At 38.3% G+C, this 15215-nt stretch overlaps 1 protein-coding gene across 1 annotated transcript in view; it reads right to left on the bottom strand.

Moving 5' to 3' along the window:
- Positions 1-14803, bottom strand: part of TAFA1 (TAFA chemokine like family member 1) — a 370431-nt gene extending 355628 nt beyond the window's left edge. The window contains exons 1-2 of the mRNA XM_038408111.2: positions 14338-14803; positions 12054-12174 (exon numbers count right to left, since the gene is read on the bottom strand). Coding sequence (XP_038264039.1) covers positions 12054-12171 — 118 coding nt within the window. The 5' untranslated portion in view covers positions 12172-12174; positions 14338-14803. The remainder of the gene's footprint in view (positions 1-12053; positions 12175-14337) is intronic.
- Between the last annotated feature and the right edge of the window lie 412 nt (positions 14804-15215).

Here is a 15215-nt window from a genome sequence, read left to right as displayed (position 1 = left end):
GCGTGTCTCTTTCTTCCATCGAAGTAAAGGAAGAATTGCAGCTGAACAGCTGTAAGATATGAACGTACAATTGCTATCGATTATGACAAGCCAGAAACCTAGGCCCGCATCCTGCATCAGCTGAAATGAAGAGTTTTCCTGTCCTTTTGACAGGAGCAGGACTGGGTTCTTAAACTAACAAAAGAAATGAGGATGCTGCCCATTTGGAACATTCTGCAAGATGTACAGAGATAGATTCCAGAAAATCATCTTATTAACAGGGCCTAATAATATGAGTCACAAATTTATATGCGGTACTTTGGAACTTCCTTCATTTTAACTTACACCCCAGTTCCCCACTGTGCATCCTTGACTGAGATTAATACATCTGGACTGGAGCTATGCTGCACCCCACTGGTACCTGCCAAAAGCCCAGTGGAAAGGAGTCCCCAGTGCCTGCCCACTGCTAAAATAAGTTTTGCTCAGAAGAACAGTTCTATTCAGAACACTGAAGAATAGTGGAAAAGCTGAATCCCACATGGAAAATAAATCTTGCTCATTGCAAAGATTTGATTTCACAACAGAGAGGAAAAGAAAACATGCAAAAGGAAATGTAAAAGATTACAGAAGAGCAAGACTAAAACAAAAGGGTGAGATCACTTGCGTCTTAAGAGGAAATGCACTTGCTACTACCTTTTCAAATACAAATCAGTGTTGAACTTAAATAGGGCAGTAATTAAAGGCAGGCTTCTGATGTTATCCGCAGAAACCAGTCAATGTAGAAATAATGTATATTGTCTCTGGGGTTTATATTTGTGTCTAATTTTTCTTGGGGCTTAGCCATCACAGTGTGAATCCCCACAGTCTTGCAATATTGTGACAGCAAGATACAAGCATTACTGAGCATTGAAAGGTCCCTTTGTGACTCACATCGCAACCCCCTACCCTCTCCCCCAGGCTGCTCTCAAGCAGAGACTGAGTTTTGACACATGGGTGTGGGAAGAGAAGATATCCAGCAGGGATTCAATCCCTCATGCTGCCGAGTGCTGATGTGAGGCAAAGCACAAGTACTGGGTATTTGCTTTTTGTTCAGCATCTCCAAAGAATGGCCTCTGTGACATATAGAGAAATATGCAGAGTGCCCAATGACAGAGAGCAAGCCACTGTGTCCACTCTCTACTGAGCACTGGGGAGAGTGAAAGTGGGCACACCAGGAGGTGGGGACAAAGTGTGGTCAAGGCACCGGGGTTTATGTGCAACTCCCGTGCATCCAAAAGGAATGTGTAACAGCTAGTATCAAGATACTCCTGTTATCACCCCGGAGTTCTTTCACACAGTGTACATGGAAGGGCTGATCTTAGGAGATACAGAAATGCTTCCAACAGTTTCTTTGAAACAGTATCTCTCACAGCCAGCTGCTCAGTGCCTCCTGGCACATGCTGGGCCCTCTGTTCTTGGCAGCCCATCAGACTGCAGCACACATACTCCCCCTCCATTTAATTAACCTTACTGGATCACAAGTAACAAACCACTACATTCAGCGGCATGACTGGTGGCTGGATCCACAGACCTGCAGCACAGAGATGCTAGGCGGATACCTGAGGCAGGATGAGGAGCTGCAATGCTGAGTAACTGGCATGACCCTTGCTAATGCCTAGTTGTATGTAGATGGAGAAATTCTGTAGGTCCTTTGACTCCCTACCAAGCATTAGTTTTTCTGTGGCAATAGCCCATCTCCTTTGTCCACTGTACATGGGGCCACATGAGATGGAGATGGATCAAGCATTCTGGCCAAAGCATTCTCCTCAGCTTCTCCAGCCAGAAAGCTCTACATATGCAGTATCTGTTTAAACCAGTGATGGCAGGGCAGCCTTTGTAAAATTCTTGCTCTACTACATAAGGGGATAAAGCATCAGAGCTCTAGCTGAACTGGTTTCCATTAGATATTTTTACTTGGAATTAATTAATCAGAGAGTGTCCTGACTAGCATTTACAAATGTGTTAATTACTTTGAGTTTATTGACAGTCAATTAATTCAAGGTTTAAAAAAGTCTATAGTAGACATACCCATTAAAAGGTATAGTGTTGCAATAGTCCCAATGATGCTGGAACTCTTGAAGGGCAGACCCCCATCTCCTTCAATTCATGAAAGCCATAAAATCCAATTATAGAAACTTTATAGGCACTACCACCATCCTAAACAATTACTGCATGTGAGATATGGACCATAAAGATGTTAGATAGTACACTATACATAAGAACATAAGAAAGGCCATATTGGGTCAGACCAAAAGTCCATCTAGCCCAGTATCATGTCTTCCGACAGTGGCCAATGCCAGGTGCCCCAGAGGGAATGAACAGAACAGGTAATCATCAAGTGATCCATCCCCGTCACCCATTCCCAGCTTCTGGCAAACAGAAGCTAGGGACACCATCCCTGTCCATCTTGGCTAATAGCCATTGATGGATCTATCCTCATGAACTTCTCTAGTTCTTTGTTGAACCCTGTTACAGTCTTGGCCTTCACAACATTCTCTGGCAAGGAGTTCCACAGCTTGACTGTGCATTTTTTGAAAAAATACTTCCTTTTGTTTGTTTTAAACCTATTGCTTATTAATTTCATTTGGTGACCCCAAGTCCTTGTGTTATGAGAAGGAGTAAATAACACTTTCTTATTTACTTTCTCCACACCAGTCATGATTTTATAGACCTCTATCATATCCCCCCTTAGCCATCAAGCTGAAAAGTCCAAGTCTTATTAACCTCTCCTCATATGGAAACCATTCTATACCCCTAATCATTTTTGGTACCATTTTCTGAACCTTTTCCAATATATCTCTTTTGAGATGGGGCAACCACATCTGCACACAGTATTCAAGATGCGGGCGTACCATAGATTTATATAGAGGCAATATGATATTTTCTGACTTATTATCTATCTCTTTCTTAATGATTCCCAACATTTTGTTCACTTTTTTGACTGTCACTGCACATTGAGGGGATGTTTTCAGAGAACTATCCACAATGACTCCAAGATCTCTTTCTTGAGTGGTAACCGCTAATTTAGACCCCATCATTTTATATGTATAGTTGGGATTATGTTTTCCAACGTGCATTAGTTTACATTTATCAACATTGAATTTCATCTGCCATTTTGTTGCCCAGTCATCCAGTTTTGAGAGATCCTTTTGTAGCTCTCCACAGTCTGCCGGGGACTTAACTGTCTTGAGTAGTTTTGTAACATCTACAAATTTTGCCACCTCACTGTTTACCCCTTTTTCCAGATCATTTATGAATATGTTGAACAGGACTGGACCCAGTACAGACCCCTGAGGGACCCCATGATTTACCTCTCTCCCTTCTGAAAACTGACCATTTATTCCTACCCTTTGTTTTCTATCCTTTAACCAGTTACTGATCCATGAGAGAACCTTCCCTCTTATCCCATGACTGCTTACTTTGCTTAAGAGCCTTTGGTGAGGGACCTTGTCAAATGCTTTCTGAAAATTTAAGTGCACTATATCCACTGAATCCCCCTTGTCCACATGCTTGTTGACCCCCGCAAAGAATTCTAGTAGATTGATGAGGCATGATTTCCCTTTACAAAAGCCTTTGACTCTTCCCCAAAAAATTATGTTCATCTGTGTGTCTGACAATTTTGTTCTTTACTATAGTTTCAACCAGTTTGTTTGGTACTGAAGTCAGCCTTACTGGCCTGTAATTACCAGGATCACCTCTGAAACCCTTTTTAAAAGTTGGCATCACATTAGCTATCCTCCAGTCATTTGGTACAGAAGCTGACTTAAATGATAGGTTACAGACTCCAGTTAGTAATTCTGCAATTTCACATTTGCATTCCTTCAGAACTCTTGGGTGAATACCAGCTGGTCCTGGTGACTTATTACTATTTAGTTTATCAATTTGTTACAAAACCTCCTCTAATGACACCTCAGTATGTGACAGTTCATCAGATTTGTCACCTAAAAAGAATGGCTTAGGTTTGGGAATACAAAATAGTGTGTATGGAAAATACAAATATCAATTACTGCATGCGAGATATGGATCATAAAGATGGTAGACAGTACACTATACAAAAAAGTGTGTAGGGAAGATATAATTACCCATCAACTTACTGCAGGTTAATACAGATATCAACAAGATGAGAATCTGGCCCATGACTTGATATTCTATAACAAGTGGACATGTATGCAATCTGACAATGGCTAGGCAGATGGTGAGTTGTGATTACTGCTCTTCATTGGCTAAGAATTGCACACTTCCAATTTCAGAGTAGCAGCCGTGTTAGTCTGTATTCGCAAAAAGAAAAGCAGTACTTGTGGCACCTTAGAGACTAACAAATTTATTAGAGCATAAGCTTTCGTGAGCTACATCCGATGAAGTGAGCTGTAGCTCACGAAAGCTTATGCTCTAATAAATTTGTTAGTCTCTAAGGTGCCACAAGTACTGCTTTTCTTTTTACATTTCCAATTATTATTGTTACCCCATCTTTCCCAACCCCCATCCCAGCCTGCTTGTTTGTTTCATCCACCTCTTATGTCTTGTCTTTTGGATTATAAGCATTTTGGGGCAAGGCGTGCCAGCTACTATATGATAATCTAGTACAATGAGGCCCCAAAATTGTTGGACTCTGGGCACTGCCACAATATAAAATAATAAATAATACATTGCAAATCTGCTAGGTGGAGGCAGGATGTAAAGCTGAACACCAGTAAAGAATAAATCATCTGGTGCGTTGCCCTGAGGTAAAGGCATATGGCAAGCACAGGGGGGTCTTGGTCCTGGACTGGAACTTCTAGGCGCTGCAATAATTCAAATAATAAATAAGACATCTACAGTGTTCCCCCACCAAACTAGGTCCATAGCCATGTGTTGAAATATTGTACAAAAGACAGACCATGGTCTAATTTCAGAATCCATGATGCTATCTTCTCAAAGTAGCATGGATGAGCCATAAGAAATGTTAATTAACACTGCTAGCAAAACGGGGTTAAAGAATAAAGTTTCTGGAGATTCTCCAATGAGCAAATCATTTCTCTTTCTTGCCTTAGCAAAATGAAAAGACACTAGTAGAAGATGACAACACCCTTTGCACCTCTGGCGGGTGGGGGGCAGAGGGTAGAGTAGGGACGGAGCAGCCACTGCATTCCCAGGTGCAAGGATTGCAGTTCTGCACAATCCTTTTGCAGGCCACACACAAGGAGGGTACAAGGGCTTTTTACATCCTCTGCACTGCTGTAAATGTAAGGGCCAGGGCCACACTTAGCTGCAGAAATATGGGGAAGGTCCAAGGCATAGTACTTAATGCATCAGGATAACAATATTTTAGTAGAAGTTCCTAACAGCAACCTGCTTTTTAAAGTTAAGAGAGAAGTTACCAGATCTGAGAACAGCTTTCCCATATCCAAAATTGTCTCATTAACTTTACAGCTCCAGTACACAGAATGTAGCTCCAAAAAGCTGGTAGTTATTTATCATATCACAAAAGACATAAATAGGGAGGTTTTTCAGTACTACAGAGCATGTTGTTCTGTCTTCAATTAGAGCCTTTTTAGGCCTGGCCCATGTCATCTTTTGGAGGTTTAATTCCTTGGATTTTTGTAAGAAATATGTCATTACATCTTCTTAGGACATCCACTGCCCCAGACAAGCAAACTACAAGAGCACAGCTCAGTACGTAGTCCTGCCTGATACACCCTAGCTATTCACATTACCCTGTCCAAAATTGTTTGTGCTATTTATTGCACGGCTCCTACACACACAGCATCAATTCTGTTTTGCAAGCAAGGAGGGGTAAAAACATTACATTGCTCTATATTATCACTCTTAACTCAACAGCTGACAGTTTACATATCTGCAGACACAGACTTAGGAAGATATTAAAAGGTATATTGTACCCTGTAGCCAGTTCATTGATTATAGTATATTAAGTTCTGGACCAGATTCTGATCTTGTTTATGTCTGTGTTAACCTGGAGTAAGTTCATTGGTTTCAGGGCATTTACTCCATATTTACAATGTAAACAAGGTCAAAATCTGATCCTATGTCTTTTTTGGTTCTGTGTTAAGATAAATTATCAAGTGATATTGGCAATTACTTTTGTGGTCACTTGACCTTTATTGCTTGTTGTGCATTAAGAAGTTAGATGGTGGTGAGCATATTGTACTGTGAATGCAAGGGTACATGTTTTTTTTCTTTTCTCTGGTTCTCTAGTACAGTACCAGTATGGATTCTGATTGGCTTGAATACAATTACTAATAATTTTCCATATACATCTTCAAACCTGCTCCTATTAACATCAACAGCAAAAATCCCATTGGATTAGATCACCGATTGTCAATCATCCTGCAAGGTAGGCAAGGAAATATTATATTCATATTTTTAATGAGGAAACAGACACAGAGAGGCTAAGTGCAACATTTTTACCAAGATGTCATAAATTGGATATCAGAATTGGAGCTGCCCCAAATGAGTACAATTTTTGAAGATTTGGACCTAAGTAACTTCCCTAAGGCTTCCCAAGTAAGTGGCAGAGCCGGATTAAAACTAAAGTCCCTTGCTCACAGCCATAGATCAATAGATCATAGACAGGCCAGTCCTTGCTTACAGACAGCCCCCCAATCTGAAGCAAATACTCACCAGCAACCACACACCACACAACAGAACCACTAACCCAGGAACCTATCCTTGCAACAAAGTCCGTTGCCAACTCTGTCCACATATCTATTCAGGGGACACCATCATAGGGCCTAATCACATCAGCCACACTATCAGAGGCTCGTTCACCTGTGCATCCACCAATGTGATATATGCCATTATGTGCCAGCAATGCCCCTCTGCTATGTACATTGGTCAAACTGGACAGTCTCTATGTAAAAGAATAAATGGACACAAATCAGACGTCAAGAATTAATACATTCAAAAACCACTTGGAGAACACTTCAATCTCTCCGGTCACTCGATTATAGACCTGAGGGTGGCAATCCTTCAACAAAAAAGCTTCAAAAACAGACTCCAACGAGAGACTGCTGAATTGGAATTAATTTGCAAACTGGATACAATTAACTTAGGCTTGAATAGAGACTGGGAATGGATGAGTCATTACACAAAGTAAAACTATTTCCCCATGTTATTTCTCCCCCCCCCACCCCACCCCCCACTGTTCCTCTGATAGTCTTGTTAACTGCTGGAATTAGCCTACCTTGCTTGTCACCATGAAAGGTTTTTCTCCTCCCCCCCCCCCCCCCGCTGCTGGTGATGGCTCATCTTAAGTGATCACTCTCCTTACAGTATGTATGATAAAACCCATTGTTTCATGTTCTCTGTGTGTGTATATAAATCTCCCCTCTGTATTTTCCACCTAATGCATCCGATGAAGTGAGCTGTAGCTCACGAAAGCTTATGCTCAAATAAATTTGTTAGTCTCTAAGGTGCCACAAGTACTCCTTTTCTTTTTGCGAATACAGACTAACACGGCTGCTACTCTGAAACCAGCCATAGATCAAGTCATTGTAAGATGCTACCTTTCTTTTATGAAACAAGCTCAGAGAACTCCTCGGTTCTTGTTTGCTGTGAATTTCTATAAGATTGCTTTGGCGTAGTGATTTTTTTTCTCTTAGTATTTATGGGCAAACTCTTCTCAAGATGATTTTTGATTCATGTAAGATCTGCTGCTGCCACAATAAATAAAACTATGGATAGCTTAGTATTTAGTAGGTGTACGTATGACCTAAAGTCCTGGTTTTAACATTTATATAATTGTATCGCTTGATGCATTTCTGTTACAGTACAAAGTAACACATGAAACACTGCCAAGAGAAAAAAAAAAGTGGAAGAAACTACTCAGCACTTTCTTGGCATACTGCCTTGAGAAACCCAACCACAATTTCACTGATACAAGCCAAGCCAGCTCAGGCTGATACAACCATCTTTCCCTCTCTGAATAGGCCTTTTCTTTAATTAACATCTTTGCAAATGTCAACCGTGTTACAGTATGTCTATGTTTCTAGCCCGCATCTTTATACTTTACAAAATTCATGTAGAACCAAGTTGGCGTCCTGAATGTTTAACAAATTATTCTACATGGGCTAAACGTGTCATGTCCAGGTGATGGTAACTTGCAATTTTTGTGTTTATTTTTTTTTAACTTCAAGATCTAACCAGGGTATTTTCCATTTAAATTTAATACAAATTAAGGTTTTTTCCTGAACTGAAATATAATCTCTTAAACATAATAAAACAATGAGAGATCATTTTGTATAGTTGTGACACTGATGAGAATATCAAATTTATTTGCATCCTTAAGACTTGACAGTGCTTTGTTGATACTTTAGTGTCTTGCCAAATCTTAATATTTACTTCCTACTTCTGGAGAAGTGAGTCAATATTGTCAATCAGATGATCAATGGACAATCACTGGCACTCAGCTAACTCTTTAAATCACAACCCATCCAGTCTAATCCTCAGGCCAATTCAACAGCCATACAACTGTATGTATGCTGGAGTTTAAAATGGCCAATGTGGAATAGTTCTCATTGTGTTTTATTAACTCCAAACCAAAGTAAGTACTCAGAGAACATTGATTGCTTCTTCCTAAAGTTATATCCTATACATGTTTTCATGCATACTTTGTATAATATAATTTTCTTGAAAATGAAATATATTTATATAAAGATCTGCAGAAGACAATATTACCTAAAGAGAATTATATGGCATTGGAGCTATGCAAGTTTACACCAAATGAAGACTTTGTCCTTTGAGTATTACTCAAGAAGAATGAAAAAACTCCATGCACACACACAACCTATTTCATTTTAAAAGAACATTCACCAATAAATGCTTTACTAAGACGTAATTATATGAATTCAAACCTTTGGGTTAATGTGACAAGGGAGACAACAGTCCATGTACATGTGCAATATGTTACATTCAATTTTATACCCATAGTAATATTTAATATATCCTGTATGTGCCCTTCAGCCACTATTTCACAGAAAATAAAGCTCCAGTCACTTAAAAATTCTGTCACATAAAATGGTTTACGATTTGTTTGCAATTTTGTATCTTCTGTCAAGTCATGTATAGGTTACCAAAATGTTGAATTATAGAAATATATCCTGCTGTGAAATGAAAATTTAAACTTGTGTGTTTGCATGTATAATGTCCAAAAGTTTATCTGAAAACATTAGAACATAAGAACGGCCATACTGGGTCAGACCAAAGGTCCATCTATCCCAGATTCCTGTCTTCTCACAGTGGCTAATGCCAGGTGCCCCAGAGAGAATGAGCAGAACAGGTAATCATCAAGTGATCCATCCCCTGTTGCCCATTCCCAGCTTCTGGAAAAAACTTACAATGTTTAAGAAAGTTTTAGAAAAAAAGGACTACTGTACTGGATAAATTCACCTTTCAGTGTCACATGCCAGAAATCCATAGTGTTTCATTACTGAATTAACCTTCATATTAGAAATAGATACTCTCAATACTTATATCCATTCAGTTACATTCAGGTTTATTAGGTTCAATCCACTAAATCAGAATTTGTTTTTTTAACATTGCATGTACTTGTATTTAATGGATACTCTTGTATTTATCAAGTACAAGAGGCACAAGACAGAAAGGAATCTGTCTCTTTTAATCACCCTAGTCAATACTAAAGTAGTCCTACCATTGAGTTTTTAATTGTTCGGAATGTCTCTTAAATTAAGTATCAAACTAATATCCATGTAATCCCACAAAATGAGAAAGTATGCTGAACCTGCTATTGACTATAGCTATTTTTGCCTTGACTCAAAATTTCATATACACAAATATTAAATTACTGAAATTGTGCATTGGTTCATCTGCATCATTTGTATTAATCCTTATTTGGCTGAATATTTTAATCTTACTTATACAGTGACTAACAAACACATTCCTAATATTATAAATAGGAACTGCTTAGAGATTATAGTTGAATACATTAAATCAGTCAGTTTCCTAGTTAACACATTTCCATCCCTTTTATGTACAAACCTATTGCATTCAGTAAGCAGATTGCAAATTCATGGCCTTATAAAAACATTGTGCTGATTTCATGTTCTGACAATAGAAATTGTCTAAAATCTCTATTTCCTCTAAAGGACCCTCCCTAGCTGGTGCTTTCCAGGTGCAAAGCAATCTGAATCAGAGGTGAACACCATGTCAAATTCCACTCATCTGTCAATGTACTGGATTATTTCATGAGAGACTGAAATTGGCTGCCTGGGATCAGAACACCATCAATCTTACTCATGCAGGGTGCGGAGTAGCTGCCTGAGAAAGACTTGCAAGAGGAAACTCTCTGAGATTCCTAAGCAGGTGATGAGGCAGCTGCAAAACCTTCACTATATCTGTATCACAGCTCTGAGTGAAAGATTTGTCATTTTCCACATTTCCCCAATACTTGGTATGCATTCAGTGTCTGACTGTTCTTGCTTCATAAAAGAAGTGATTTTTCAAGCTTAGGCAAATGTGGCAAAGCTCTGGATCTGCCAGGCTCTCATTTTTTCTCATAATGTCTCTTGTTTCAACAGATTTTACAAAATGAGATTACATTTTCCTTTTACCTATTTATGCAAGTATTTTGTTTGTTTGTTTGTTTGTTTGTTTGTTTGTTTGTTTGTTTGTTTGTTTGTTTGTTTGTTTGTTTAGCCAGGGGACAGTCTCAGATCACCAATGGTGATTTTGCCGTTGTGTTTTAATGGGCATTTCTCTGTGTATTCCAAAAAAGAACATCGAAAACGGGATGTGTTCTCTAACTTTAAAATGCCGGTACTAAAGCCAATACAAAACACATAATAGTTGTTCATTAGATAAAGCCTGTGAGTCAAATTTTTAGAACCATTCCCCTCCAGGCTATGATTATATTTATTTTATGTCATGTTATTGAGAGAGAAGACACGAAGATACCTCCAAAAAACCCTATCACTTTTGGGCAGTGAAAACAATTGGAAAAAAAACTTTTCAGCACATTAGACCCACTAAAGATTGAGGGCAATTTTTTTCAAAGGTGCCTAAGTGATTTAGGAGGCTAAGCCCTATCGCTTTTGAAAATGTTAGCCTTATTCTAATTCTGCTTTGATCTACCTGCTTCTATAAATTAAATAATGTGTAATTACCAGCTAATATTCTCTGGTTTCATCTCTAATTCTCTTGGGAAGAACTTTCACTCCTTTCCTTGGGTTCAGAATATGTGAAATTACAACACGAGGCTCTCTCATTTCTAACTTATTGGAAATAATGAGCTTTAATATGCCATTTCTTCAACATTTTTCATATGATACGTGGTTCACAAATTACAGCTGAAAATTAACACCAACAATTTGTTTGAAGAATGTCAAAGTAATGAAAATATTTATACACAGTCTCAATGGATGATGTGTCAGTGAAAATCAGTTGACTTTTCCATTCCATACACAAAGAAACTAAAACCTGCTCTCAGCAACACCCATCTAACCCCACTGAAACCCGGGCCTGAATTCTACTCACAGTTGCACCTTTGCAACCGCATGGCTAGACATCAGTAAGATTAAAACTTCTAGACCAAATTCTGCTCTCATATAGACCCATCCCACTGACCTCAGGAAGAGTGAAAAGGCTCAGCTGTTATCAGAGTTTCACTCATATCATTGTAAGTGTACAATTTGTGCCCAGATTGACATAGGTACAGCAAATAAAGTTACACGAAGCTCTGCCACCAGGATTTCTTCTTGGGAACAAAACTTACTCTGTTATTACACAGAAAAAAAATAAAGAGAACAGAGAAATTAAATTCTTATCTAAAATAGGTTTTCAGTGATCAGCCTCCTGAGTTGAGAAGTTGTTAGAAAGGGATGCTAACAGGAGGCATATTCCAATACCAAACAGGCATACATTAGGCTGATCAGAAAGATACTCTGAGATACCTAGACAGACAACTCATAAATGTTCAATAGCAAACTGGGATGTTTATGATTATTCAACCATTTATCAAGGCAGACAAGTGCACTAATAGAGCACCTGTCATCTTACAACATCCTGTAGCTGATTGGTCCTACCTGGTCTGTGCAGGTGATGCTGCTGGAAAGTGTGATGAAGAGACCCCTGACAGAGCAGCATTGCACATGCACTTATCCACAAATACAGGACCCAAGACATTGCAGAGACCATTGCCATTCTCTAAACGAAATATTAGACAGACGTTAGTACATATAGCCTTAGAACACACACAGTATTTAGCAGTGATTACAACAGTATTTTTACCTTTATAGTATCTTTGTTTCTTTCTTCCCTCCCTCCTTTCCCCCTCCCCTTGAAGGCTGCAAAGGTTATATGGCAAAGGTCATGTCAAAAACAAGAACAGTTGAGATAAAGAAATGTCAGCATGGGAGACTTGGTAACTTTAATAATTCAGTGGCACAAATGAAACTATAATGATCCAAGTACTTGAAGAAAAACAACATAAATAGAAGCCAGGGAAATATTCCCACTCTGTGTTGCAATTTAATTTACTAGTTTGGGGGGGGGGAGAAGGGAATTACAATACTATCCCCCCCAAAAATTAGCTCCTCAGACAGTATCAAAACTACTTTAAATACATTACAGATAGTCATACAACATTATCAGATATCTGAGATGCATTTTAAGCATCCTCCAGCCCCAAGGCTGCAAGGCAAATACCTACCCAGTAGGTAACAGATGATTGTTTTTGACTTCTGTGCACATTAATTTTTAATTGCAATGAATGCTGTCTGCTAAACAAAGTAATTGTTTCTCAGAATTGTGTTCTAATCCCCAGATAAAAATCAGCTTCCTTTTGTTTGGCCTATGATCATAAAGAACAATAGTAAGGGGAGACTGAATTTTATATGTAACAAATAAGGTTTGATCTTTTCATAAGGTAGAGTGTATCAAAATTTAAAGACAGACTCTTGCTGAAAAGGAATGGTGTATTTCTTTCTCTGTCTCCCAATGCTGGCACTCTTGACTACTTGAAATATTATATGTGGTGGATATTTCCATCCATTTATTATTATACTAATTGGTTAAATTTTCTCAGACTTTGTGACTTTAATAGCTCCTTCTCAATACCTGCAAGGATTGTGGGATTTGCAAGGCTCAGCTGTGCTACATATAGTCCAGTTCCTTTAATAACACCTTCTGCTGCATTTCATATTGCCAAATTAATCAAACTTCAGACATTCTCCTTATTCAGCCAATGACACGATGCCACTTTCTATCTAATAATCCAATCAGCAGAACATCATGTTCACTGAGGATGGAAGACTTTAAAGCTAAAAATCTTTTCTTAACCCTGAACATTCTATGCATTTAGGAAAGATTGAGGCAACCAATGTAAAATCCAAAAAATGACTTATCAGCAGGATTTCTTTATTGGGGAAATACACACTATTAAAAATCATAGTGATGCTTATGTGTCAATAAAATATATGCACAGATTATTTTTGTTATTTTAATAAATAAGCATGGTCTCTGCGGATTGTTTTAAAGACTAATGGATGAAAATCCCCCAAATAAACTGACAAGTATAATTAACTGCAAAATAGCAAAACATTATTTTCCTCAACACAAGGCTATTTGTTTCCCTGTTCTGTGTATCTGATTCACTATTCAGCATATAATTAGTTTTCCTTCCTATTGTTTACTTTTGTATACTTTCCCTCCTTTGTTTTTGGATTGAGTAATAGTGTAACATGGATTCTACCCCCTCCAAACAGATAGCTCACAATAGACCTCCCATGTCTTCAGAAATTAATGCTTTTTTTTAGTCATTTCTGGTGCTCCTATGCTTCTGTACAATGACATAAAAGGGAAAGGTGACTCTAACACGCATTGATATTTCAGGCATAAAGTGCTCTTATTTAACCTGAACTTTAAAATCCTAGCCAAACCGTGAATCAAAGCCAAACTTCTACAATCACCCAATAGCTCCTATTTCTTTTTTTAAAATGTGTCCAGGTATCATATTCTTAACCACACTGAACAGATGACTTTGAAATCCCCCCCACCCCATGTTTTCACTCTTAGTCTGCTACATCTTTTCCATCCTTCCTCAAACTACATTATTTTAATTAACTTTATTCAAAGCCCCAACATTCCTTCCTCACTAGCATTTCGTTTCTTCATGTACTTGTTAGTCAGCTCACTACAACTGCTGTCGAGCACGCTGTTTTTATGCAAAGAGAGCCTCTTGCTAATATATATATATATACACACACACACACACACACACACACACACAATAGTGAGTATTCTTCCAGTTATTGTCAGATGGGTTCAAGATCTGCTTTCTGAATCTTAAATCCTAAAGAAGCTCCTTACCTGAGTAATCCAGCCAAGAGCAGAGTACTCTATTAGTGTTCATTGGAAAGATCTAACACTTTTTAAAATCCATCTGTACCACAATAAGGAATTTTAAATAGCTTCCCAATAATCTTCTTTATCAGGATTAAAAAAAAATGTTCTTTTTCGTTACCAATCCTATTCCCAGAGTAAAGAAGACATCAGAGCTCTCAGACTGTGTTGTCAGAAAAGTGGCTAAGGTTTGAGGGGTGGAAACCTTGTCATTTTCACCTTTAAATCATCTCCTAACGTCACCTTCTGCTTGATGAGACCTTTGAAGTGATCTTGAGATAATTTGCAGCTTCCAGTGTACTTAAAGATGAGGATCAGTTTATGTTTAATGACAGAGCAGCCTCACTACAGTGCATTCAATGAAGAGTAAAGCAGCTGTATGTACAAAGCAGGATTGCTATACAATGCTGTAAGTACCGGTAGTCTATTTCAATACATCCCTGCTCTGTAAAGTATCACATGTCTTAAAGTGACATTACCTCTATTACAAGCTACAATAAATTGCTATACTAGCCCACGATCTATTAACAAGTGGAGTAACATTTAAATGTCAGCACATCTGATATTTTTTACATTTTATATATATCTATATCTATATCTATATCTATATATATGCCCTCCTTGTGGTGAAAAGGAGTTTTTCTTTATATATAAAGAAAAATTCCTTTTCACCACAAGGAGGGCATGTTGAAAAGAAAAGAAAGGGCAGAATAGGGTGACACAAGAGGACTACCAGTGGATGTGGAAAGACAAAACACTTTACTTGCAGTAGCCAATGGGAAATTAGAGACCCTTTAATTGCATTTACTAACCCTTTACTCTCAGGGCTCATTCTTCCACAGATT

The sequence above is a fragment of the Dermochelys coriacea genome, chromosome 7, assembly GCF_009764565.3.
Source record: "Dermochelys coriacea isolate rDerCor1 chromosome 7, rDerCor1.pri.v4, whole genome shotgun sequence".
In the NCBI taxonomy this organism is placed as follows: domain Eukaryota; kingdom Metazoa; phylum Chordata; order Testudines; family Dermochelyidae; genus Dermochelys; species Dermochelys coriacea.
The sequence above is the reverse complement of the archived record's forward strand: the minus strand, read 5'-3'. Positions and strand labels throughout refer to the sequence as shown.